This window comes from Crotalus tigris, unplaced genomic scaffold, assembly GCF_016545835.1.
Source record: "Crotalus tigris isolate CLP2741 ecotype Arizona unplaced genomic scaffold, ASM1654583v1 scf7180000018549.3470463, whole genome shotgun sequence".
Classification (NCBI taxonomy): domain Eukaryota; kingdom Metazoa; phylum Chordata; class Lepidosauria; order Squamata; family Viperidae; genus Crotalus; species Crotalus tigris.
Window position 1 is genome coordinate 364,011 of NW_024097072.1, and position 24,839 is coordinate 388,849.

The window sequence follows — 24,839 nt, forward strand, 5'->3', positions numbered from 1 at the left end:
TGCGCCTGCTAACTCTCTTATTTTGAGATCTTGGGTGATCCATCAAGACCATAACCTCTTTGTGGAGGTCAGATGCCAACTTAATCCTGGTGGAGGCATACTTTTGTGGAGATGGTCCATTGATTTTGGGAATAGTGCCACTTCCTCCAAAATGTCTATGGAGATTCTCAGTCATCCAGGTCATGGTTGTCCCAAAGGTCTTTTTCCCGAGGCAACTGGACTTTCTTGTTTTTTCTTGAAGACGTTTCGCTTCTCATCCAAGAAGCTTCTTCAGCTCTGAGAAGCAAAACGTCTTCAAAGAAAAACAAGAAAGTCCAGTTGCCTCAGAAAAAGCACTTTTGGGACTCCAAAGGCAATGAGGGATAATCTCAAGCCCATTTTGGAGAAGGACATGAGCATAGCTGTGGTTCCAACAGCAAGGATTAACTTTCTCTTGAGTAATTAGAGAAGGAAATGACAATTTGGATCTAATGCTACAAGCTGGTGATCCTACTAATGGAGTGTGTGATATAAGCATCTAAATGTATATATGTCCGTTTCCTAGCTGAACGAGTCAGCATTGCCTGAACATGCTTCCATGTGGCCTGTATGACAATATGCTAAAGGCACATGGAATGCTGTTACCTTCCCACCGAAGTGGTATCTATTTATCTACTTGGATTTAGTTTTGAATTGTTAGGTTGTCAAGAGCTGAAGCAAAACCAGGAGCTCATCCATCACAGGATGCTTGGTCTCGAACTGCCAACCTTCCTGTTGACTAGCCCAATGTCTTAGCTGCTCTGTCACTGTGTCTCTCCCCCCACCCCATCTATTCTCAACAATGAAATGAAAATATCCATATTCCCAGCTCCTTAGACTCTCTCCCTTCTCTAAGGTTGCCTGGTTCTCCTTCCTAAGTCTTTTCCCACATCAATTTAACAATGAAACTCTTAGAACACGGCAAGTAAATATTTCAGTCGCTGTCATACAATGATATTTGTTGCCCATTGCTTCTGGATTCTTTGCAGATTTTACTTTTTTTCTAAAATGAAAATAAAAATTCATTTATGCAGTGGGAAAAAAAAGTCGATGTTGTCAAGAATTATGTATACAACATATTGTATCATTTTAAATATTTTTTTTGTTCCTCCTAATAACATTGGCTATTTAAGAATAATTGTAAATGAATCAGATATGTCATATTTCCTTTGTGTCTGTTTTTTTTTTAATTTATAGTTTGGGAAGTTGAGAAACTAGAATTTTATTGAAGATATAACACTTTAATATGTGCAGGGACACATTTTTTTCTCCCTTGGTTTTTTTATTTCTTTTGTGTTTGTGTGTATGTGCATATATGTTTTATTTTCTTGTTGGTAAACCTTGGGAAAAATATATATCTTTCTCCTTTAAAGTTCTAATTCAAAGCATGAATGTGTGAGTTCTAGAGGGACTTTGGGACTGCGGTAAAAATTCGTTGTCATAGTAACAGAAAGGGAACTAGGCCTAGCTCACCTGGGACTTTAACTTACTGCAAAAGCTTTTTTTTTTTTTTTAAGACAAGCACTCAGCAAGGGAAATAAATAAATAAATTGTTCGTTGAGTTCCCAGTTGACTTTCAATGCCCACCCCTCCTTCCAACCATTTCCCTCTTCTATAAATGCATTTTATTTTGTCCTGCAGCCTTCATAAATTTTCTGTGTCCCAGTTAAATCTGTGGGCTTTTTTTCCCACCCTCTTGCAATTTAAATGCACCACTGAGAAGCTGGGATAGACTCTTCTTCTCACATTCTCTCTCTCCTCCCTTTCCTTTCTCTCTCCCCCCTTTTCCCTCTCACCCCCCCAATCATCTCTCTCTCTCTCTCTCTCCCTCCCCCCCCCCCTCTCTCTCTCTCTCTCTCTCTCTCTCTCTCTCTCTCTCTCTCTCTCTCTCTCTCGGAAAAAAATTTCCAAGTACAATAGAGTAAAGATGCTCCTAAACAAACAGAACGCTGAACCTATTCCTGCAGCATTTTAAATATTTTTTTTTTCTTTAGCGGAATCCGTTTGACTGGCTTTTACAGTTCTAATTTTGCCAAAGTTCAGATAAAAAGCAAACTGCTCTGCGTAATTACCTTGTGAGAAATACAAATATGTTTTGCCATTGAGTTTTTCCAGGGTGTTGACTTCCCAGTCTACCCTTAAGCTTTAAATATCCCAGTTTAGCCCAAAGCCTTAGTGTCACATGATAGTTTCTTTTCCTACTACCCACCAAGCTTGACCCTGCTTAGCTCCTGAGCCCAGACTGGCTCAGCCAGACCCCCTGAGGCCACGTTCAGTTTTACAGTTTCCCCATGCATAGCTAATATAGCACAGGAGTGTAGGCTACAAAACAAAATGTTATTCACACTTTAACCTCCCCTTATTATGTGAATAATTTTCTGCTCTTTCAGTGAGAGATATGATATCCAGACCCCCAATTATGGAATAATGTTCAGCATTTACAATGATCGGGAAAATATCCATTTTTCTTGAAACACCTTTTCACTGTGGATATATTTATGCAGATACCAGTTAAGAAATTAACGGTCAAATCCTTTTATCTGTGAGATGCCATCTTCTTTTTCTCTTGCCCACCCCACCCATCCACACTCAATTTTTGGATCATATTGTGTAGCTGTCGTGGCTAGGCGTGATGCTTTGAGATTTTCTTAGGTCATATATTTAATTCAAAAATGAATTCAAATCCCGGTAGCCCGAACAATGCCCAAACAATGGAGCATCAATTGCCATGGCTCATCTTGTCTTTTGTTTAAAAGCTAAAGGTTTCCTTCAAGTTGATTTTGAGTCTTGGTGACCACATGTCATGTTCATGGCAGCAATGTAAAATAATTTGCCATTGTTGTCGTCAATGGTTTATTTTTATTTCCCAATCTAGCCTCCTTCGATTTCTTGAGTTTCTCTTATCTAAGTTCTGGGGGAATAACCAAGTTTGGCTAAATGTAGCTATCTGCTTTAGCCAGCTCTTGTTTCGTTTTCCTTTAATTTTTACAGAATGGCCTACAGAGCAAAATTACAATCAGCCAGGTCCAATGTATTTATTTCACATTTGTTTGTTTAACATTTATTCATCAAATTAAAATTTCAAATTCAAACAAACAAAATTTAAAAAAAAATTAAAGTGTGACAGGGACAATAGGCACATTTAGTACACTTATCCACACCCGCTTAAGGACATCTTAAATATGGGGTGAAGTTCACAGAAGTTAAGTTGGAGTTAAAACTATGAGCATTAGTAGCTGAGACATCTGAATTGGGTAGAATATTCCAAACTTTGACAACTCTATTACAAAAATCAATTTTTTACAATCAATTTTAAAATGGTTTACATTTGGTTTAAAGCTATATATTTATTATTTTATTTCCAACATACTTATTTCTATTGCTTTCATCCCTAGCCAGTCTTCCCCAACCTAGTGTTCCTCAAATGTTTGAGGTTGTACCTTCAGAGTTTCTAACCACTAGAAATTCTAGTAGTTGCACATTTAGCATATTGGAAGACCCGAGGCTGGAACAGGATGGTCAAGTTAGATAGAACTGGGAAAAATAAGATACCAATGGTAGGATAACTCCATGCATCCTTTCTATATAAAAAGAAGAAAGTTAAAAGAGGAAAGATGTACTAATAACGTTGCTGTGTTCTGACCAATTCTGTAATCTTTCCTGAAAACTTATTGCAGTGATCTTGAACGGGGACAAAATATAATATAGCGAGTTATTGGGAAGTAGCTGCCTATTCTGTTGATAGGAAGTCTTCCAGTATTGTCCATTTTCATAATGTTAGAGTTATTTTGCTCTGAGTTTAAAGGACTCAGTGAGTAGTTTTGCGTCTGTCCTTTTGAAAGCACAAATCTCAAGGACTTGTCTTCATCTGTTGTTTTTTTAGAACAGTGGTTCTCAACCTGTGGGTCGGGACCCCATTTGGGGTCGAACGACCATTTCACGGGGGTCGCCAAACAACACAGTCTGCCATTTTTTCCCCCTTTTCCTTAGCTGTGCTACTCCCTTTTATTCTATTGGCTTTTGAAAGCCAATAAAATAGACTCTCTTGAATAGAGTCTAATTCTATTGGCTTTCAAAAGCCAATAGGAATTGTCCAGGCTGTCTCTGCCCTGCTGAGCCTGTCAAATGGTGCTGCATCAGTTGAGTAGTCCTCGACTTACGACCAGTTGAGTAGTCCTCAACTTACGACCGGTTGGGGGTCACGGCATTAAAAAGGTTGAGAACCACTGTTTTAGAACATTTACTACTGAGAAGATTCCAGAGTAGTAAAGTGGGCTTTTCTTTTGTAAAACATGAATAAATGAAATTACATAGAACTAATATGTTTATTGTATATGTCTTTTATTTACATCAATAGTGGACAATGTTGTTTGGCCTTTTTCTTTGGGACTATAAAGCAGAGGAAGAGGATAGGGTGGAGGCAGAGATGTCTATTTCTGGCTTTCCCGTTTTTCTTTCTTTCCTGCTCTTTCTACCTTCTTTTTCAAGCAACAGACATAGAAAAGACACAAGAATTCTTACCAGAGCTCTCAAACTCCTACCGAAAAGCTTGGAATTTGCTCAAGAACTAAATTGGCTGAGTGTCCCAGTGTGCTAACTCACCTACCCTTGATTTACAGTACCTTCTTGCTACTCAGAACAAATATTCTCTAGACAGTTGACCATAAAATATAAGTACCATTAGAAAAAGTAAAACACCTCTAATAAAATTTAAATTAAGTTCAAATAGACAGACTAGAACCAAAGGTTAAAAACATAGGTGGATGGAGGCAGTTGCAAATAATAGTTGTGAAAGAACTGAAGAAGTCATAAAAGGTTTTAAGACTGATTAGCTTGGGCATGTGAAAAAGACCTTCAGCTAACTTCCAAAGGTCTGACCATTAATGTTTCATATGATGAAAAAAATGTGTTATATGATCACATACCTCTTCATATTTATTAGTATATTTTTATTCTATTCTTCAATTAAAACTCCAATGTATCCTCCTCCTCCTCCTCCTCCTCCTCCTCCTCCTCCTCCTCCTCCTCCTCCTCCTCCTCCTCCTACTCCTCCTCCTCCTCTTCTTCTTCTTCTTCTTCTTCTTCTTCTTCTTCTTCTTCTTCTTCTTCTTCTTCTTCTTCTTCTTCTTCTTCTTCTTCTTCTTCTTCTCCTTCTCCTTCTCCTCCTCCTCCACCTTCCACCTTCTGCATTTCTTGGAGATTTCTTATCCAACGAAGCCTAAACCATCAAATTTTTTTTTAGCCCAGACAAATTTGGCCAGGTGCCACCATTTCTTGAGACTATTCCCATTCATATTTATCATACGACAATTCCACATATTAGGTCAAAAAATAATACCTGACCTAAGAGAAGCGCATCAATTTCCTGATGGGGCTTCTAATCTAGGATTCATCTGTCTTAATCCAACATATTTAACATTTCAAATTAGCTCTTAAGCAGAACCACACCTAATTCCCACATCACAAATTTGCATTCCCCATTCAACCAGCACAGATAAAGTTGCATGCATATAGATAGCATCGTGATATTTAAAGACCTGGACTTGACTCAAAAGTGTTTTTCCAAAGGGCAACAGGACTTTCTTGTTTTTTTCCTTAAAAACATTTCACTTCTCATTCAAGAAGCTTCTTCAGTTGCTTTTTGGAAGAGCACCTTTGGAACAACCATGACCTGGATGATTGAGAATCTCTATAGGCAGTTAGATGTGGATTTGAGAATACCAGATACCAATTTCCAACAATTGTAGAATCAAGAAGATAAAATTAGAAGGGGAGTATTATAAATGCTGCCTTACAGCACAAATAAGGCAACCCTCTAGAATATATGTGGGTGGAAGGCTCTGTGAGCAACTGATGTATGAATTTCTATCATTTAAATTCCCAGAAGTCTTGTAAAATGACTTAAAGTGAAATGCAGAAGTTTGCCCAAGGCTACATAATGAACATAATATGCTTGGTAGAAGTTTAACCCTTTGTCCCTGTCAGGGACACTCAACATCTCATCCATTGTACCTTTTGGATGTCATTGCTTTTTCTTCATGTTATCTTTCCTTCACATTATGCATGCTTCTTCGTTAAATTTTATGAAACTCACAAAAGAAAGAAAAGCATATTTTCCAGAATATGCATGGGCTGGAAGTAAGAGAGGGTGTGTGTTGGGGGGGGGGTTGCATACAAATTAGAAGGAAATGTTGCTAAAATTAGGGAAAGTATAAAAATGAAGATACGTGAGAGGGAAAAGCAAGGAAATAAGAGCCTGTTCTACAAAATGTTCTGTTGATGTATTTGAAAAAAAAAAAAAAAGAAGAAGCAGAGAGGAAAAGAGTACATTTGGAGAAATGGTGTCAAAGAGACAGGCGGTTTTTGTTTGGACTTCTAAAAATATGTGCATGGATGTGGAAATCTTACAGAATGGAAATAAATTTTTGAAAACGAAAAAAAAATGAACGGAACCAAATTCAATTCTTTGGAAATGAACCTTGTAAATAGATTTTGCACTTTCTTCTCATCTCACAAAATGAGCCGCACCTCTGAAAACGTCTCTATCGTTAAGATAAACATATCAAAGTATCCTGATGGAGTATAGATGGAGGGGAAAAAAATGGAGGTCACAGTAAAGAGATAAACTGAGATAGAGACTAGAAATGTATAGTTGTATATAGGTATATTATATGTAATTAATGTACAATATGGACTGAGATGTCAGTCAAAGACGATTTACCATGTTTTATGTTTTTAATCCTTTTTTTTCTTTGTACTTAATAATTTTTTTTTTTTTAAAGTATCCTGATGGAGTTCTAGCTTCGGTGTGGACCTTCATGGAGAAAGTCAGTTTTGCTACAGAGTAGTGTCTGAATGTCCTTTACACTTAGGGGAAAGGGAAAGGAGACGTTCACTGTACTTCTGTCCGTGTATTTGCATATATAAATTCATTCCCTTTGCATTCCTTCTATCTTTCCTTATGTGACTTCAGGGTGACAAAGCTCTGGTTCCCGATCATTTCAGATCTTGCTTTACAGATGCAGCCAGAAATGTCATTTTAATCTGTTTTAATTGACAGTCTCCTTTTCGACAGTCCGTCGGTATCCCCCTGACGGTTCCCGCCACAGGGCACAAACACATTGGCGCAAAGCAAACTAAATGATATTAGACTTTAATTTCTTAAAAACGGAAGATGTCAAGCCCATTCCCTTTTCTCCCCCTGCAGATTCTTCTTAAAATTCTTCCTCAAGTGCAACCAAAACTGTTTGAAGACTGCCGGAAACCCTAGAGATATGCGACGGTTCCAGGTAAGTGATGTGGGATCCGCTGTTAAGTAAGTAAGTTGTCTGTTTTTTGTGTTTTTTTTTTTCCTGGCAGTATCTCTCCGTTGCTCATCACTGACGCTGCAGGTAATAAATGAGATGACAGTAAATGATAACCCCCATCATAGATTGTGGAAGACTTTTTTTGTTCTCTGTGTTTATCATGTTCAATCCTTGCTTCCTCCCATTGGGGGGGGGAGGAAAATCCTCAAGAGACATCACACCAACTGGAGAGGTGTATTTGATTTGACACTCCAAAGCCAGACGCCCGCATGTAGTAGGGTCTGCTTGAAGGAACCTCAGATCTTTCCACATTTTTTTCAAAATATTATGTGCCAGGGAGTTGTGTACTGCCACAACTCCCACTTTAGGCTTGTTCCCAACTGTAGCTATTCCAGCCACGGTCACTTTAAGAACTCTCCCTAGTGAAAAGCAAGTAGACCCATGGGATGTTGATCCAGCTGCTTTTCAGGAATATCTGCCACCAGTTTCATCATAGCTGACGCTGATGTATTGAAAAATATTGGCTAATAAAAACACGGGAGGAAGTGAAGAGAGGCAAGGTAGACAGGGAAGAGGGTTGAGGGGATGTAAGCATTAAATCTTATTTCTTTTTTTCTCTCTTTGACACCCCTTAATCGTTTAAGGCTGGTGGCACAGATGTAAGACTTTTGTGGTGATTTCTGCCACCCCCTCTCATCTTCTCACTATAAATGGCTCTGAACTCTTTTTGCTGAGTCTGGTTATCATTGCTTGATGCAGATATTCCTCAATTTACAACTCTAATTCAGCCTGGAATTATAGCCAGAAGTTCTGGAGGTTGTTAAGTGGGTTAAGCTCTGACTGCTCCCAATTCCACAACTTTTTTTTTTTTTGCAGTGGTTGTTAAGTGAACATAGTGGTTATTAAGCAAATTTCTTTTCCCCAGTGGGCTTTCTTTTTGTGGGAAACTGGAAGTGAATACACAAAACCCGAAAAATCCGCTCAAAATTGCACAGAAATCTGCAATGTTTATATAGGTCAGTGATATGAAAATTCCTATTAGGCTTGTATAAATCGGTTGTGCCATACTGTACCTCAGCAAAGCACCAGGAAATATCACAATTTGCTTCACTTGCATACAAACACACACAAACATAGATACACACACACAAGCCCTCTTCCAACACTACCAGTTGAGAAAAAGATAAAGAGAACCCAGAATTTCATTCAAGTGAAATATCAGCTCAATGATTTGTGAAGCCCTAATTTTTAAAGCGCCACCCATCTCTCCATAGAAGCTAAATCTGAATAAGTTAGGCAGTTTGTCCTGTTTCCTGGAATTTCATTTTGTTGTGAGGAAAGCAGAAGGGGCCATGCTAGTAGGGCTGTCTAGTACTTTGGATTCAGTTTCCAAATAACTTTGGCACTATGGAATACACCGAGAACATCTTCTGCAGTGCCATAAAGAGACATGTCTTTTCCTGGGTTCATATGGCCTATTTGAAGATAGTGGCCATAGGTTCCTGGTCCGACTATGAATGCGTGTTATAGTCACACCTTCATGGATTTCAAAGGGGCAATTGGGGCAACTGAATCCAAAGCACTATAGAGCAGTGATGGGGAACCTTTTAGAGACCGAGTGCCCCGAAACCGCCCCATCCCCTGGCCCGCCCCCGCTCTGCCCCTGCCCTGCCCACTCTGCCTTGCCCCGCCCCATCCCACCCAATTTTAGGAAATTTCTCCTTAGTTTTAGGTTGGTTCTCTTCTTATAATAATAATAGTAAAGTTGGAAGGGACCTTGGAGGTCATCTAGTCCAACCCCCTGCTCGGGCAGGAAACCCTACACCATTTCGGACAAATGGCTGTCCAGTCTCTTCTTAAAAACTTCCAGTGTTGGAGCATTTACTGCTTCTGGAGGCAAGCTGTTCCACTGATTAATTGCTCTAACTGTCAGGAAGTTTCTCCTTAGTTCTAGGTTGCTTCTCTCCTTGATTAGTTTCCACCCGTTGCTTCTTGTCCTGCCTTCAGGTGCCTTGGAGAATAGCTTAATTCCCTCTTCTTTATGGCAGCCCCTCTGACACTGGAACACTGCTATCATGTCCCCCCTTGTCCTTCTCTTCGTTAAACTAGACATACCCAATTCTAGCAACCGTTCCTTATATGTTTTAGCCTCCAGTCCCCTCTTGACTGATTTCCATCCATTGCTTCTTCTCTTGACTTCAGATGCTTTGAAGAATAGGTTGACTCCCTCTTCCTTGTGGCAGCCCTTCAATATTGGAACACTGTTATCATGTCAGCCCCAGTTCTTCTTTTCATTAAATTAGACAATTAGAAATTCATTAAATTTCCTGTAAGAACTTCCCTTTTCCTTTAAGAATTTCCCGTAATTCTGCTAACATCTCCTTCTTCTCCATGGGTGCTATGATTCTGACTACATAACAGTTTGCACTTTATTCTTCAGTATAAAGTGAACAAATGTTAAACAGCTTTTAATCTGAAGATCTGAAAGGTACCACACAGCCTTTCACACAGGGTCAAGTGTTTTTAACATGACCACTACCCCGAAGGATTGTTATGCCTTCTGCAATCTAAAATATGCACCTTCTGTTACCTTTCATCCCAGGACCTGCTCTCAGCATCAACAAAAACAAGTTGTTTAATGGTTTTGTTGAGGCCACTTGTCAATCCAAGAAATGAAATAATGCAGAACGGATACAAGATACAGTTTGCATCAGAGCAGAAAAGGGGGATAAATGGTCATATAGCTTAGAAAAGGGATAGGGAACCTTGGCTCTTTTATGACTTGTGGACTTCATTACCCAGAATTCCTGAACTAGCCATGGTGAATTCTGGAAGTTGAAGTCCACAAGTCACAAAAGAGCCTAGAACTAAGGAGAAACTTCCTGACAGTTAGAACAATTAACCAATTCACCACTCCAGAAGTGGTGAATGCTCCAACACTGGAAGTTTTAAAGAAGAAAGTGGACAGCCATTTATCCAAAATGGTAAAGGGTTACCTGCCTGAGCAGGGGGTTGGACTTGATGACCTCCAAAGTCCCTTCCAACTTTATTATTATTATTATTATTATTATTATTATTATTATTATTATTATTATTATTATTATTATTATTATCTTCACATTCCACACTCCCTTAGTAGAGGCTATGTATTCCAAAGATGTCCCTACTTTCTTGCATTGGGATATTCAGATTGGTTCCCTTGTTAGTTTTTTGTTTTTTCAATATACTTACTCCATCCCCAACTGCTTAGCTTTGGCCAAGGGTCTACATCCTATACTTTCAGTCCCTGAGACCATCTGCTTTGCATACATCTCAGCAGTCAGATAGGAAATTGCTGAAACTGAAATCAATTTGTAAACAAATTTTAGAAAAGGCGAAAATGTTCAGCCTTTGACCCAGAACTTAATAGGAGCCAGAACATGGAATAGCCTTTAATTGCTAAATGAAATAAGAAGGAAAAGAAAAAGTCTTTTTGAACAATTTTTAAATATTTATATTGGGATGGGCAAACCACAGCCTATCAGCAGTATACAATTTCCAGCATCCTGGGTTTACCCAAATTTGTGACAAAATGATTGCTTTCTCTGGTAGAGATTTGGTTTTAAAGAGTAGAAATGAGAAAAAATTTCATCTGCCAGTCTTCTACTTTCCAGATATTTTCTTGTTTCTTCTAAGAATATCACAGCATTACTCATCACTCATGAGATTCTTCAAGAGGTTAAGAGGCGATGTTACACTCCTAACCTCTTAAACATGGTCCCATCTTTTCAATATAATAAACTTTGTGCTTTTATCATACCATTGCATTCCACAAGCCCTAGGACATAATTTAGTTGGATTTGGAGCAAATGAATTTTTGACAAAACTGAGTTGGATCCAAATCCTAGTATAAAACATACCAACTACTATATGTTTTTAGATTCAGAGTTTTTGCCATGCCTTTTTATAGCGTCCTCTGAAAGGACAATTTGTCTGCAGGGGGAAAAAAAAGGTTGACATATATGAAGAAGAAACACAGCTTTCCACCTTTCCCAGCACACATCATGATTGTGAATAAAGTTCATAATCCAGAAAGCTTCCTGGATTCTGGAGAAAGAATGCCGTAATGAACGTGTACTCCCGGGTATCATAAATATGTAAATCTGAATATTCCTAACAGGTAGGGTTGGAGGGATGAGAAGACCTAGATGAGACAATAGTGTCATCTAGATTGGGGGCAGGTACAGTATATTTCTTGCGGTCCTAGCACTTAGAAATCCGTACATAACTTTATAGTGCAAAGATCTCGTGTTAGAAGGAAGAAAGTCAGGGGGATTGTATCTCATAGAAGATAAAGAGGGAGTCCCAGCTCTGAAAACGGTTGATATCCCAACTTTAACTCTCTACTCAATATAGAATAATGAAATAATTGACTGAAAGTAGCTAGTATCCAGGAGGATGCTGAGAATTGCAACAGTAATTGTGGATTAAATTGTGTCCCTAGTTTTAGCTCTCATACACTGGGAGGAATCCATAACATTGGCTGAGATCCTATAAAGCATAAGGCTTACATGTCATGAGTTCACAGTTCAGAATCTAATACAAAGACAAGTATTTTGTGCACACGTCTTCCAGGATGTAAAAATTTGATTCAACAGGGGCTAAAATACGGCACTTGAAAAAATGAGAAGGAAAACGCCAGTATTAATTTTTTTTAAAGATAGCTGGGTTCCCTGATATGGGACGAAGTAAAGTGCCATCAGAATTTGAAATGAACCTATTGTCCATCAGATTCTACCAAAAACTACTTTGCTCATGGGCCTTCCAAAATCTTACAGCACCTCATTTTTTTTTTACATGAGCCAATCATTTCCTTTTATTATAATCCTTACTGAATCTTGTCCACAACTAATAAATTACTACTCTCAGATTTGGGAGGAACTGGAATTATATCTAGTCAGGCCTTTGAATTCCATTCTCTTTTGACCATGGTTTAACCTCACCCAGTGTATATCCTCCAAATAAATAGTGTTAAAGATGAGCTAATCCTTATTAACTAATCAGTGCACACTCACAAAGGCAATTTATCCTTTATTTTATCTCTTCCACCTAACAGCAGAATCCTTACTAATATCTCTGGGAAACTTGCCGGAAAAAAAGGAAGAGAGGGAGCAGAAAGGAAGACTGCTATGGGTCATTTTTCTCCTACTTTCATTGAATATATATATATATCACTTTAGCCCAAGTAGAAAATCGCATTAGTGTAACTGTACAGCTATAAAGAAGAACGTACATTGGGCATTTTATATTGCTTCCAGATGTTGGATGATTTTACCTCCTCTCGTGGAAGAAGAGTTCTGTGCAAAGTTTTTCATTCAGAATGAGGAGAATAAGTTGACCAATTTTTTCCCCCGATGAAAGAGGAATCGTCTTTCGCTCTTCTGGTGTTCACCTATAGTATAATGGTTTCAGCTCAACTCCATATCCTAGTTGGTTTCCATTTCTGCCCTTGCAAATGGCCACGAGAGCAACTCCTTTTAGCAGTGTGGTTTTTCTCTTTATCTAAAATCCCTCGATTTAGTATTATTCCAAAAAAGATAAAATAACCAACTCCCACAGAAAAGTTAAGGGAAATATCAAGGCAATTCCAGAAAAGTGGACTGTTTTGCCCTCCCAGAGATAGCAAATGAATAAAAATCTCAGAGATTTGATCAAAGTATTGTCTCTGGTGGGATTTTGAAGGACCTCCATCATGTTGTTAGTTGCAAAGTCGCGTTCGACCCATCGTGACCCCATGGACAACGTTCCTCCAGGCCTTCCTGTCCTCTACCATCTTCTGGAGTCCATTTAAGCTCATGCTTACTGCTTCAGGGACTCCATCCAGCCACCTCATTCTCTGTCATCCCGTTCTTCTCTTGCCCTCCATCTTTCCCAGCATTAGGCTCTTCTCCAGGGAGTCCTTCCTTCTCATTAGGTGGCCAAAGTACTTGAGTTTCAACTTCAGGATCTGGCCTTCTAAAGAGCAGTCAGGGTTGATCTCCTCTAGGACTGACCGGTTTGATTGCCTTGCAGTCCAGGGGATCTCTATTATAGCAGGGAACAAATTAGTTCCACCAACTTTGATGCACTTAACACAGGCAGTAAGGTATGTTCTCTTAGGATATGTCCATTTGCCAAGGAAAAAGCTTTAGAATACACTGACTCCATTACTTTCAATAACTGCTGGGGCAATTGCTTATCATCCATCCATCCATCCATCCATCCATCCATCCATCCATCCATCCATCCATCCATCTGAAAATTCAGATAGTTAGGTACAAATTAAATTAGTGAATGATCTGGACCAACTAAAGCACAAGGGTGATTTCTGCATCTGACAAGCTCTCTAGATCTGGCAGAATATGTCACTTTTTAAATTAAAATAAAGAAGGGGAAGTCTTTTGTTAGTTAAGTCTATGTTTGAGAAAAGTTATAATGTGGAATGCTATTGCAATATGGCATTATTGAAAGAAAAGAAAAATAATATGTTCTTCTTCCCAAGTGACTTAGTGAGATTATTTGGAATACAGACAGGGATATAATGACCTTCATATTATTCCATTCCATTAAATGTATTTTTTTTAAAAAAAGAAAATCTGCCGGTATTCTCATAAGCAATTTGCTTAATATATGAATTTTTGTGCGCTCTTTCTAATATCATATGTAAAATAAAGGCTTCCTCGAGCTGATATTGATTCTTGCTGATGTTCCTTGTTAAAAATAAGAAAGTTTTTTTCTTTTTAAAAAGATAACCCCCCCAATGTTCATTACTAAGCTGAAAAACAAAACCAGGAGAAATTTGAAATAAATATTTCAGCAACATGAGAATAAAAAGAAAAAGGCTGGCTTTTTTTTTACACAGGAAGAAGAGTACAAATTAAGAATGTCAGGGGAAAGTTTGATGTGACATATTTGGAACTCTAGAATTTAAAATGAATCCCTGGCTACTTTAATCTAAGGGGGGGGGGGACATAACTTGGTTTAGATACGGCACATTAAAATATCCCATGGTCAGTCATGAGATTATCCAGTTAAGAGGACCACGGAGCTGCCTCCAGGCAAAATATGGACATTGGTGAGCGAAATGGACAAATAGCCTCATTTGATACAAGACATCTATTCTGAAGGTATAAATATGTACACTCCCATAGACAGGGCCTTTGGGCAGGAGTTAGACATGAGTTGGCAGCTTCCTCAGGCCTCAGGCAGCCTCACACAATTTTGCCCAATGACCCAGGCATCTTAAATATTATATAGGCTGCTGGAGTCTTTTGAAATTGCCCAAACTAGACTACCCTAGAGTTCAGTGTGCTCAAATTGTTGCAGGAACTCACACGAGAACCCCACCACCTCATGGGAGGATGTCAACATCTTCAAAGATGCAGCATTCTGATGGGGTTTCTACATGTTTATTTATTTATTTATTTATGAGACTTATATACCGCCTTAAGTGCAAGCACTCTCTAAGCGGTGTACACCAGTAAGCAATGTATATATATATTTACATTGCCCCCAACAATCTGGGTCCTCATTTTACCTACCCCGAAAGGATGGAAGGCTGAGTCAACCTTGAGCCAGTGAGATTTGAACCGCTGACCTGCTGAACACAGTCAGCTAAAGTGGCCTGCAGTACTGCACTCTAACTGCTGCGCCACCTTGGCTCCTGTAAAAATCCTTTTTTGTTAAAATCCTTTTTTATTAATTTATTTTACTTAAGGTGGATATGGGTGGAGGGCTGAAGACATTATTTTAGGCTGCAGTGGATACCCTGATATTTTCATCCGCAGTAAGGCTAAGCTCTGTTGGAAGAAAGGCAGTCATTGAAAAGACATACTGATGATAGAGAAGAGGAGGTGCTCCATTTCCTATGTAGGGTCATCATGAAAAGTAAGTGAGAAGACCCAAAGATGCTTTTTGAAGAGGCAGCTGGAGAAACAGAACTGAAGAAACTTCTTGGATAAGAAGCGAAATATCTTCAAGGAAAAACAAAGTCCAGTTGCCTCTTGAAAAAGCACCTTTGGGACAACCATGACCTGAATCCCTGAGAATCTCCATAGTCATAAGAGAGAAGTTTGAAAAAGTTGAAAAGTGCCAAGAAAATAATGCATGTGAACGCATGGGTAGAATATGTTTTCAGTGTCTTAGTCTTGACTGATGCAGAATACTACATTTACCAGAACTCATATCTAGGAAGCTACAGAGAATAGTGTAGTCAACAGGCCCTCATCATGGTAATGTTTGTTATCAGTAAGCATCTTCTCTGCCAGCTTAAGTAACTAAGGTAACAAAATTATCCAGAGAAGCCTACATCTAAGGGTTTTTCAAGCCAATTGGCCTCACCAGCCTCAAAGGAAACAAAGACATGTCACACTTTATGATCCCGGATGGAACAGTGGTCTTGATGGATAAGCCATCCAAAGAGTCTGATTTTTAAAAAAAAGAGGGGAAGGAGAAAGTATCTAAATGGTTAACAAGGTAATGGTAAGAAATATTGACCTTGATTTGTTTAGCTAAGATGTAAAGATTTCTGAAGGTCAAAGGTTTCCTTGTGTAGTGTTTTGGAGTCTAACTGTGTCTGACCCTCTAACATTAAGCTGCTGTGGCCTATAGTTTCGAAGAGTGAGGCGAACTGGGGGGCGGGTGATGAGAAGAGGGGAGAGAACAGGAAATGGAATGAGGTGTTTCAGGAAGTTGTCAGGAGTTGACTGATTGATTCCAGATGGAAAGGGTCACCCTCCATGACCCAGGAAATACTCACTGGGGGAAAGCTGTTGCCTGGTGAAAGGGGAGGTCTTGGGAGCTGGAGACTATGGAAGAATGTCTGCTTCCTCTAAACACACACATACAGACACACAACTATGCACTTTCAATTATTCAATATATAATATCTGTTCAGTAATGATTTCTGTTTAGCAAATGATTCAGTAGGAATGTGCATGGATTAAATAGCCATTGCAATTCACAAGATTAAGATACCTCTCATTATGGTGTGGAGAAAGTATAGACACAATGCACCATAGTGAAAAAAGATAAAAAGCCAGGTCCTTTACAAACAGAACTGCCTAGCTAAATCAGGTTGAAGATTCTTCTAACATCCCCTTTCCAAAAATTCCCAGCCTAAAGTATCTGGAGTTCGGGGAATAAGTTATGCTGTAGCCATAATTAGTGGCAAATTCCTTAACATCCAACATTCAGAGATCGATGGCACTTAATCCAAAGGTGAGCAATTTGTGGTTCTTGGCCTAATATCAAATGCATAGTTCATGAACATTGTTCAGACCATTGCTAGGAGCTGTCTTCTTTCCGCCAAAAACCTCAAAATATTTTGCACAACACTGATCTGTACCACTGGCAAAAAGCCAGTGATAGATGATGGCAAAAAGCCATCCCAGATGATCCATCAAGGCATGGATTATCGCCATGCAGACAATCAAGGTTTTTCCTCCACCATTCGTGAGACACAGAGCAGCGAATGCTCACCAAGTCTTAAAAGTAGGAGCAGCCTGACTTAGAAGGCCATTGCCAAAGTATCTGCAGCCTACATTCTTCAGGATTTAAATATCATCATCAATATTTTGAACTGTGTGCAGCAGCAAAATTAATAACTGGAGCAGCCATCGAACAACAGATCCTGAGTAGTTGTAATGGAATGTGAACCTGCAGCAGCAGAGGAGATGTAGGAGATGACCAGGCTGAGCCCAAGGACAGGGTCAAATGCATCATCAGTCTGGAGTCCGTATGCCCCCAAAAGAGACCTAAGCCCAGCCCCTCCCCATTCAAAGTCTGTTGACTCTTATCTGGCACCCATTTGCCGTGACCGTTGGTAGATCAGATTCTTTGTATAGGTTGCCTGGAATAAACTTGCGGTACTTTTGAATATCTAAAAAGATTAAATCAGGACAACTGGACCAAAGTTTGTTATAAACTTTGGTGCAGTCGTTAATATTTAACCTTTTTAGATACTTTTGGCTTGGATGATTGAATCTTCATTTACACAGTGCTTTTGAACTTATCCTGGCTCCATATTTCCTCCACCTAACAGGAGGAGAAGCATTTTGCCAACTCAGAGTCTTCCCAGAAACAGGTCCAGATGAAGAGATTGAGCAGTCCAGAACAGGATGATGGAGGCGAGAAAGCAGGATAGCATCTCTCAGGATATATTTAGTAGGTTAGAAAGTTATGACTTTAGTTTGGCAAGATTCTGTTCATTAGGAACACCAAATAAAGGATTGAACCCGACTGGATCTTACTGTCTCTTGACTGGGTTTAGCCCTGATAGTAGCCCTGCCTACATCAGAGTCACCATGTGTGAATTGGGCAGCCATAATAAATTGTTTAATAAATACATATTTACAGTGCTACATTCTGGATTAAACATTACTTCCAGACTGGGGAAGGAGATCCTTCATTAATAGAACCAGAAGAATTAGGGCATCTATTAAACCTATCTTCCACACTGGAAACTAAATTCTACCTAATATAATAAGATATGAAACATGCCTCCCATTCCATCTTCCTTGATGCCAAATCATTGAAATTTCTGAATGCCCTCTTCCTCTGCTTCTTATGAATTAAACTTTACGGTGTGTACATTTTTAATCTGGACGCAAAATATATTAACATGTTACGTGATTGGCTATTTATCTCTGTCCCCGTGGATGTTTAGAATACAGTGTTTTGTCTGTTTGCGGTTAGATTTGTGTCTATTATACGAAGGTGCAACAGCCCACTCTTCGGTTTACATTTGGTTACAATTTAAAATCCTCTCGTAAATATTTCAGACACTGGAATAATTCAGCCTTATTCCCTTGTTGCCGTAGTGTGGTCTGGGCTGGCCAGAAAGAGATTAAAATTTATTTCCATTGTTTAAGGGAAAATAATGAACTGCATCTGCTGGAGTTCTCACGTGTCATGGGGGAAATATTCACTTTGGAACAACGTCCTCCCAGCTCCACCTAGCTAGACTGTCAAATGACGAAACCTTTTTGGCACACAAAAGCAACACGTTTGGGGGCAGGAATGCAAAGGCACCCTTAATGTGAAGTATGACAAGTGCCTTTTGGCATGAATTAAACTCATATTGAGGGGAGAGAGAGCGAGCAGGAAAGAGCACGCATCTGTTCAGTCAGCATAAAAATGGTCTAGGAAGGAAAAATGGTTTTCCGATCTCTCCTTTCCAAAAAAAAAGGGAGGAGAAAGGAAAGGAAATAATTTATCAGCTGTTAAAGACTCTTTTACAATGGGATATCTAGGATTAAGGCAATCCTCCTTGCCCCTTGTGAAGTTCTTATTCTTTTCTCTTTGTCACTCAATCCTAGACTTCAATCTTACTCCCCCCCCCGCCCTGTCACAAACATGAACTGAAGTCCACAACTACAATGTCCAAGTTCTGCTTCCCTGAATCTGAGGATGTTTCCAACATTTTCTTTATCCGTACAACTTCCTGGATTTTCCAGTTTTGACGTGCCTACGCTTAACTTGGAAATGGAGCTTTCGTTTGATTTCTAGGATATCCGTAGGTTGCCAAAGCATGCTACAAGTTTTATTTATTTACATTTCATATTTCCTAAATGCCCATCTCTTTTCCTTCACATGTGTTGGCTCCCTCGTGCCTCTTTTTTGTCTCTTTGAGTTACACACAAGATGCTTCAATTAGATATCTAGCAGCAACCAGTGTTTCTGAATGAGAGGATATTCAGGTCAGATTAAGGGGAGATGAATGATGGAAGACACAGGTTAAAAGGAAGCAGTTAGCCTGTGGAACTCACTGCAGCACCATGTAATGATGGGCATCAACTTGGAAACTCCCTTCCTTCCTTCCTTCCTTCCTTCCTTCCTTCCTTCCTTCCTTCCTTCCTTCCTTCCTTCCTTCCTTCCTTCCTTCCTTCCTTCTTTCTTCCCTCCCTCCCTCCCTCCTTCCCTCCCTCCCAATATTTTGGGAATTGGAAATGGTTTGCCAATGCCTTATTATTGCTATGGTGGGAGAGAGTGTGATTGGTCCCAAGGCACCAAGTTGGCTTTGTTTCTAAGGTGGAACTAGAACTCACAGTCTCCCACTTTCTAGCCCTGATAAGTTTTTCTGTATGCAAAAAGCTTTTGTGGAGATTTCCCCCCCCCCTGCATATTTCCCAGCAAGACAGGAAATGTAGTCACCATGTTAGCACAGAAGTGAGATCAATGCCTTGGCTTCTTTCTGTCTTTGAGCTGTTTCCATTCTATCTTTAAGTAGTACATCTTTCAGAAGAGTGTTATGATCAGATCCACAAACCATTACGGCTTTCTATCACAAGGACCTGTTTTCCTTTACTCTTTCCATTCCTCTTCCTTTGAGTTGCATTGTTTTTAGAAGGCAATTATGGAAGCAACTTTGAATAAAGAAATGACCATATCCAACTAAGGAGGAGGAGGAGGAGAAAGACAAAGAAGAATGCATGGATTTGTTCAATCTCTAAAGATTGAATGGTGATGATGGATAACTATCATTATGGAATGTTCCAAAGTTTCATAAGCATCATCTCAGACAGGACATAGATAATGTACAGTACATTCAGTAAATTTGCTTCAGGAAGAGTCACTTAAATTACTGGAGACTAGAGAAAGGGTGACCAACATTTTTATCACCATGTTATCTGAACATTTGAGGTAAAATGATTGGCATGTGCTTTATATGCGCATGAGATGTCATGCATTTGTTATGTTTATATACCATCAATATCTGGTGGCAGATATAGAAACCTTTTCTCTTATTTTTTCCCCATAACATCAGTTCTGCTCTTGAAGGCTGAGGGTGATCTGAATATGAGTATGCCTGGTCCTATTTTAGCATCTTTACCGCTGCCTCACACTGGGATTTCCCCTTTCCACCCATTTACAGCTTTTTGAAAGAAAGTTGGAGATATTGTCTGCTAAGAAACTTTGGAAGAGCTACCCACTGTCTGTTGCATCAAAGCATGAGAATCTTGTTAATGTCCTTAGGAGGTGATGTTTAGTAGAGACTTAGTAGTTTTACATGAAGATTCAACTCAAATATTTGGTTTAAAGATAAATCAAGTTACCTCTTTGTATTAAAACTGGTCTGGCATATTGAATTAAATCAGGTCTGTTCAAATTGATTTGGTGATAAAGTGGGACTTTTACAGAAATGGTCCCCACACATTTTTTGGGGAACTGATGAACCAGATTAAATCACATTTATTTGGATGTTTCAATGCCAATCCAAACTGAATCAATTCAGCTGTTGAAATCATTCATTTGATTCATCTTAGGCAAGTATACATTGTTGTACTATCGTAATCAAGACAGAAAAGCTATTTTTTTGTCCTATTTAGTAGGTTAACTCCTTATAAGGATTGGATTTACTCTTACAAAACAAGAATGTGAGCTTAAACTTGGCTAGATAATGAAACATGGATCGTGGAGCTGTAATTTATCTGCCTTTCTCTTTTCTGCTTTTTTTTTTTTAACATCCAGGTTGTGTTATCAACAACAGTGAATGTTGACGGGCATGTCCTGGCAGTATCAGACAATATGTTTGTTCACAACAACTCAAAACATGGGCGAAGAGCAAGGAGACTTGATCCTTCAGAAGGTAGGATTACTTCATTGGTCTTCAGGGTGATGGTAGAAGAAGTCATCCAATATACGTTACCTTCAAAAGAATGCAAAAGAACTTGTGTGGTGATATAAATTTTAATCATAAACCTCCACCCCTAGGTTTTTACACATCTGGCTTCCTCCAGGATAAAGTTTTTCCCAAAGTCTTCCAAAACGTGGTGCCAAGTTGTAATTTTTATCAAGGGGGCAGGAAGGAAAAAGTTATTTACCAATATAACTGGAGAACAATCAGTTTAATTGTGATTAATTTGAAAACATTTTTAAGATCAATGAGATCAAATTGAATTGAGTTTTTCGCCTGGCCTCATGTACTATTTTTGGCTAGTCACTTGCCAAGGCCTACCAAATGCCAAATGTATACTTGTTTTTCCGCATACCCTAACATGTTCCAAGGATGTCCTTCTAGAGCATATTTAAATACATTTCTTTCCTTCTCTCTTATCAAGAGTGCCTTATTAGTCCTCCTGATCATGAGACAATCAAACAAGAAAGGCAGGAGTGGCTTAACAGTGAGAGAAGAAAACGTAGGAAGAACCCATCCTAATGGACCAGGCTGTTAAAAATGCCAGCGGGAAGTTTGTACTTTGAAGCTTGCAAGACTTTGTTAATTAGCCTCACAATCAAGTAGAATTAATTCATCTAGTCATGCTTCCTATCTGGTTTACCTGGAAAGACTGACGGTGCTTGAACAGGACAGACCAAAGGCAGGCACTACCTAGCCCCAAGCATCACAGCTGACTCAGTTCCTGTTCTTTACCACTTGTTTGGTCTCCAGTCCTGGACCTAGTTCTCATTGTGTGGGACTAGGAATGTAGTCCCTTCCATATGGACCTATTCCTTCTTCACCTACATTCTTTTCTATGCCTGCCAAGACTGGCAAACTGCAGCTATACTTTCCTGTCATGTGGTAGCGAATGACCCAGTTTCTATGGTTCTACACTGAGTCTGAGTAGACATCCTCCTTTCTCTCCTCTTTCTCTCTGTCAATCCCTCTTGGTCTCATCTCACATCGTGTACATTCTGAAATGGGCCATGGGGATTCCTTTAGAGCAGGGGTATCCAACCCCCCCGGCCCATTTGGAACCAGGCCACGCAAGCAGTGGGTGAGCACGCTTGCACACAAAGCTCCACTTGCACTCACATATGCACCTGCCACTCACATGGAATTGTCCCCACTCCCCTCCCCAGATCCCACCAGTCTGCCAAGCTGGAAAGGTTAGTGACTGCTGATTTAGAGATCGTCCTTATCAGACGAGAAATGAATGTTACACTCAAATCCCTTGTTCTTTCCTGAGCCCTGCGGCAAACCATAGAAAAATTACTTGGAGAGTTGTGTGCATTCCTCAGGCCAGGCTGTGGCTTTCTTGAGCAAACTGTAGCAGCCTAGTTTACACATGATGCTAAACTACAAGCCGTGATTTAGAAACAGTGTCTAAATTCACACATTCCAGGGCTTAATGAATCACGATGTGTTGAATAGGCTATGTTTATGGTTGGTGCGCGGCCCTAAATTATGATTTGCAAATTGAAGTGGCTGGACTCTCAAACTGCACTAAGCCAAAGTCAACCTCCACTATGGCTTAGAATAACAAGCTCGTTATTTTTACGTCCCCTGGTATTACCACCATAATTGTATCCACCTTTGTGGTCATGCCATACAAATGGACAAGGCAGGATATTTTCTTTTTCTGTTTTGTAAGGAGGAATGTTTCTTTTGCTGCTCAGACTACGTGAAGTCTGTTTGAACTGCTATCTCAGTACTTAAATGTTACCATGTCACCGTGAAACTTGACAGTGACGTGGAAGCCCCCAGATTTTCCACTTGCTCTGACCTATCAGTTCTTGCCTAAAATCAGCATAATCTCCTCTCATTTAAACTAGGAAAAATGAGCAAAACAGAGCAAAGTGTAGCACAAGGACAGATATGTCTTAGTAATTTGGAATGGGACATGTTATCCACCTACACCAGGACTTGCGGAAATTATAAAAAATCACAGCATTGTGAAAAGAAGGAAAAATCACAGCATTTATATCTGAGTCCTGTTTTTATATCTGTGACGTTGGGCAATGTAAGGAAAGGGCTGGAATAAGGTGGTGCCTGTATCCAGCCAAATAAAATCAACAGCCTCTCTGCAGACTTGCTAGTTCAATTTTGGGCCCTGGGGTAGTTAAGCAAAGAAACTCACATCCCTGGCCCAGTTCCCCCCCTGTGACAAGTTCATAATTGCCCCGGAGTGGTGGAGATATATTCACAAGTGACCCAGTTCTTTCTCTCCTTTCACTTTGCCATCTTCTCCAATCCTGCACTTTGGCAGCAAGAATGTGGCTCATTGGCCGTGGCTAAACTCCATTTGCTAGAGGGTTACCTTGCTCACTCAAGGAGCCATTTCTCGCAGTTCAAGTCGATGGCCTCCGAATTTGCAACAGTTATTTTGCAAAGAAGCTTGGGTTGCCCCTGACTTTTCCTCTCTCTCTCTCTCTCTCTCTCTCTCTCTCTCTCTCTCTCTCTCTCTCTCTCTCTCTCTCTCTCTCTCTCTCTCTCTCTCTCTCTCTCCCACCCTAACCCACCCCTTTACTCCTTGCATTTGGAAGAGCCAAAAGGCGACAAAGCACGTCAGACTTTTAGCTCAGCTGGGCTGGAGTTGATCTTTGAGCAAATCAAGCCACATGACATCTTAGTTAAACAGAAATGGGACCCTCAAGCAAGATGTGTATGAAAAAGTGTCAGCCACTCGCTTAAACAAACGGTGCGAAACATAACAATGCGCAGAAGGGAAACTGACACTAATTGATTTTCGTTTGTTTGGCTAAGTGAGGCATCGGCCATCGGTCTGCAGGCTGTATTTTCAAGCAATTACAAATCGTTGGATCTGCTAAGCTTCAAATTGGATAATCGCCTCCACTCTCTCTCCAAGCCCCATTCTGGCACCAGGTCTTCCCCCCCTTTTTTTTCCCCCTTTCCCTTTTTCTTAAAAAAAAAAAAAAAAAAGCACGGAGAAGCCCCTCTTGGGCCATTCCCTGTAGCGAGTGAAAGTGAGAAAGCTTTGTGACGTTACTAGAAGAGACAAGTTGGTCTATTATTTCATTAGGCTTGTTTTGTTGCATTCCCTCCCCCCCCCACTCCTTCCTGTTAAAATATGCCCTGCCTCAACCTAGAGGAGAATTAATGAACTAGAAGAAAAATGATTGAATCAGTGAAGAATTCAGAGCAGTGTTAATTCTCCCCCAGCGGGTAGTGAAATGGTAGAAGGAAAACTCCCAAGCTTCTAAGCCTACGAAACCTTCCACTTTTTCCTTGACTGATTGAATGTGATTGACTGGCTGTTCAAAGGAGTCTTATAGTTTTGGAACTCTGCCAAGCCTCCCCGCCACCTTTGACCTTGTCAACATTGGGAATCGAGTGATGGATTGACTTTGGTTATGGACTGGAAAACCATATTGGGATCTTGATGGGATGTATAGTCCAGAGGCCTTGAATGGATGGGAAGGAGGGGGGGCAAGATGGGGGATTTACCCTATCTTATAAAAACCAGGCGGGCTTAGCATGAGTTAAATTGGGATGAAATGGGAGGATTTTCACTATATTCAAGCCATCAGTGAAACTCTTGTTTTCAACACGCAGCTCTGGAGGAAAAAGAAATATTTTTATTTAATCAAAACAATTTGAGGCGCCATCAGATTATGACAAATAAACTTCAGGTCTACTCCAAGAGACAGACAATAGATATTTTTTTTCAGTCACAAGGAAGCGCATGCTAAGGAAAAAGGAGAGAAAAGGAGAATGAAGAAAACAGGAAAAATGTGCATTTTTCTCAAGAGAAAACTGGAAGTATGTAACTGTGGTTAATAGCTGACTTTGCACATCATAGTCACCGTGGTTTG

General features: G+C 39.8%; 1 protein-coding gene across 5 annotated transcripts in view; it reads left to right on the forward strand.

The window, feature by feature from the left end:
* The window catches only part of EBF2 (EBF transcription factor 2), a 198,430-nt gene that overhangs the window by 133,348 nt on the left and 40,243 nt on the right, over nucleotides 1–24,839 (forward strand). For all 5 annotated transcript variants that reach the window (XM_039354182.1, XM_039354181.1, XM_039354180.1 and 2 more), the window contains exons 7-8: nucleotides 7,226–7,307; nucleotides 20,814–20,931. In XM_039354182.1, the coding sequence (XP_039210116.1) occupies nucleotides 7,226–7,307; nucleotides 20,814–20,931 (200 nt within the window). The remainder of the gene's footprint in view (nucleotides 1–7,225; nucleotides 7,308–20,813; nucleotides 20,932–24,839) is intronic.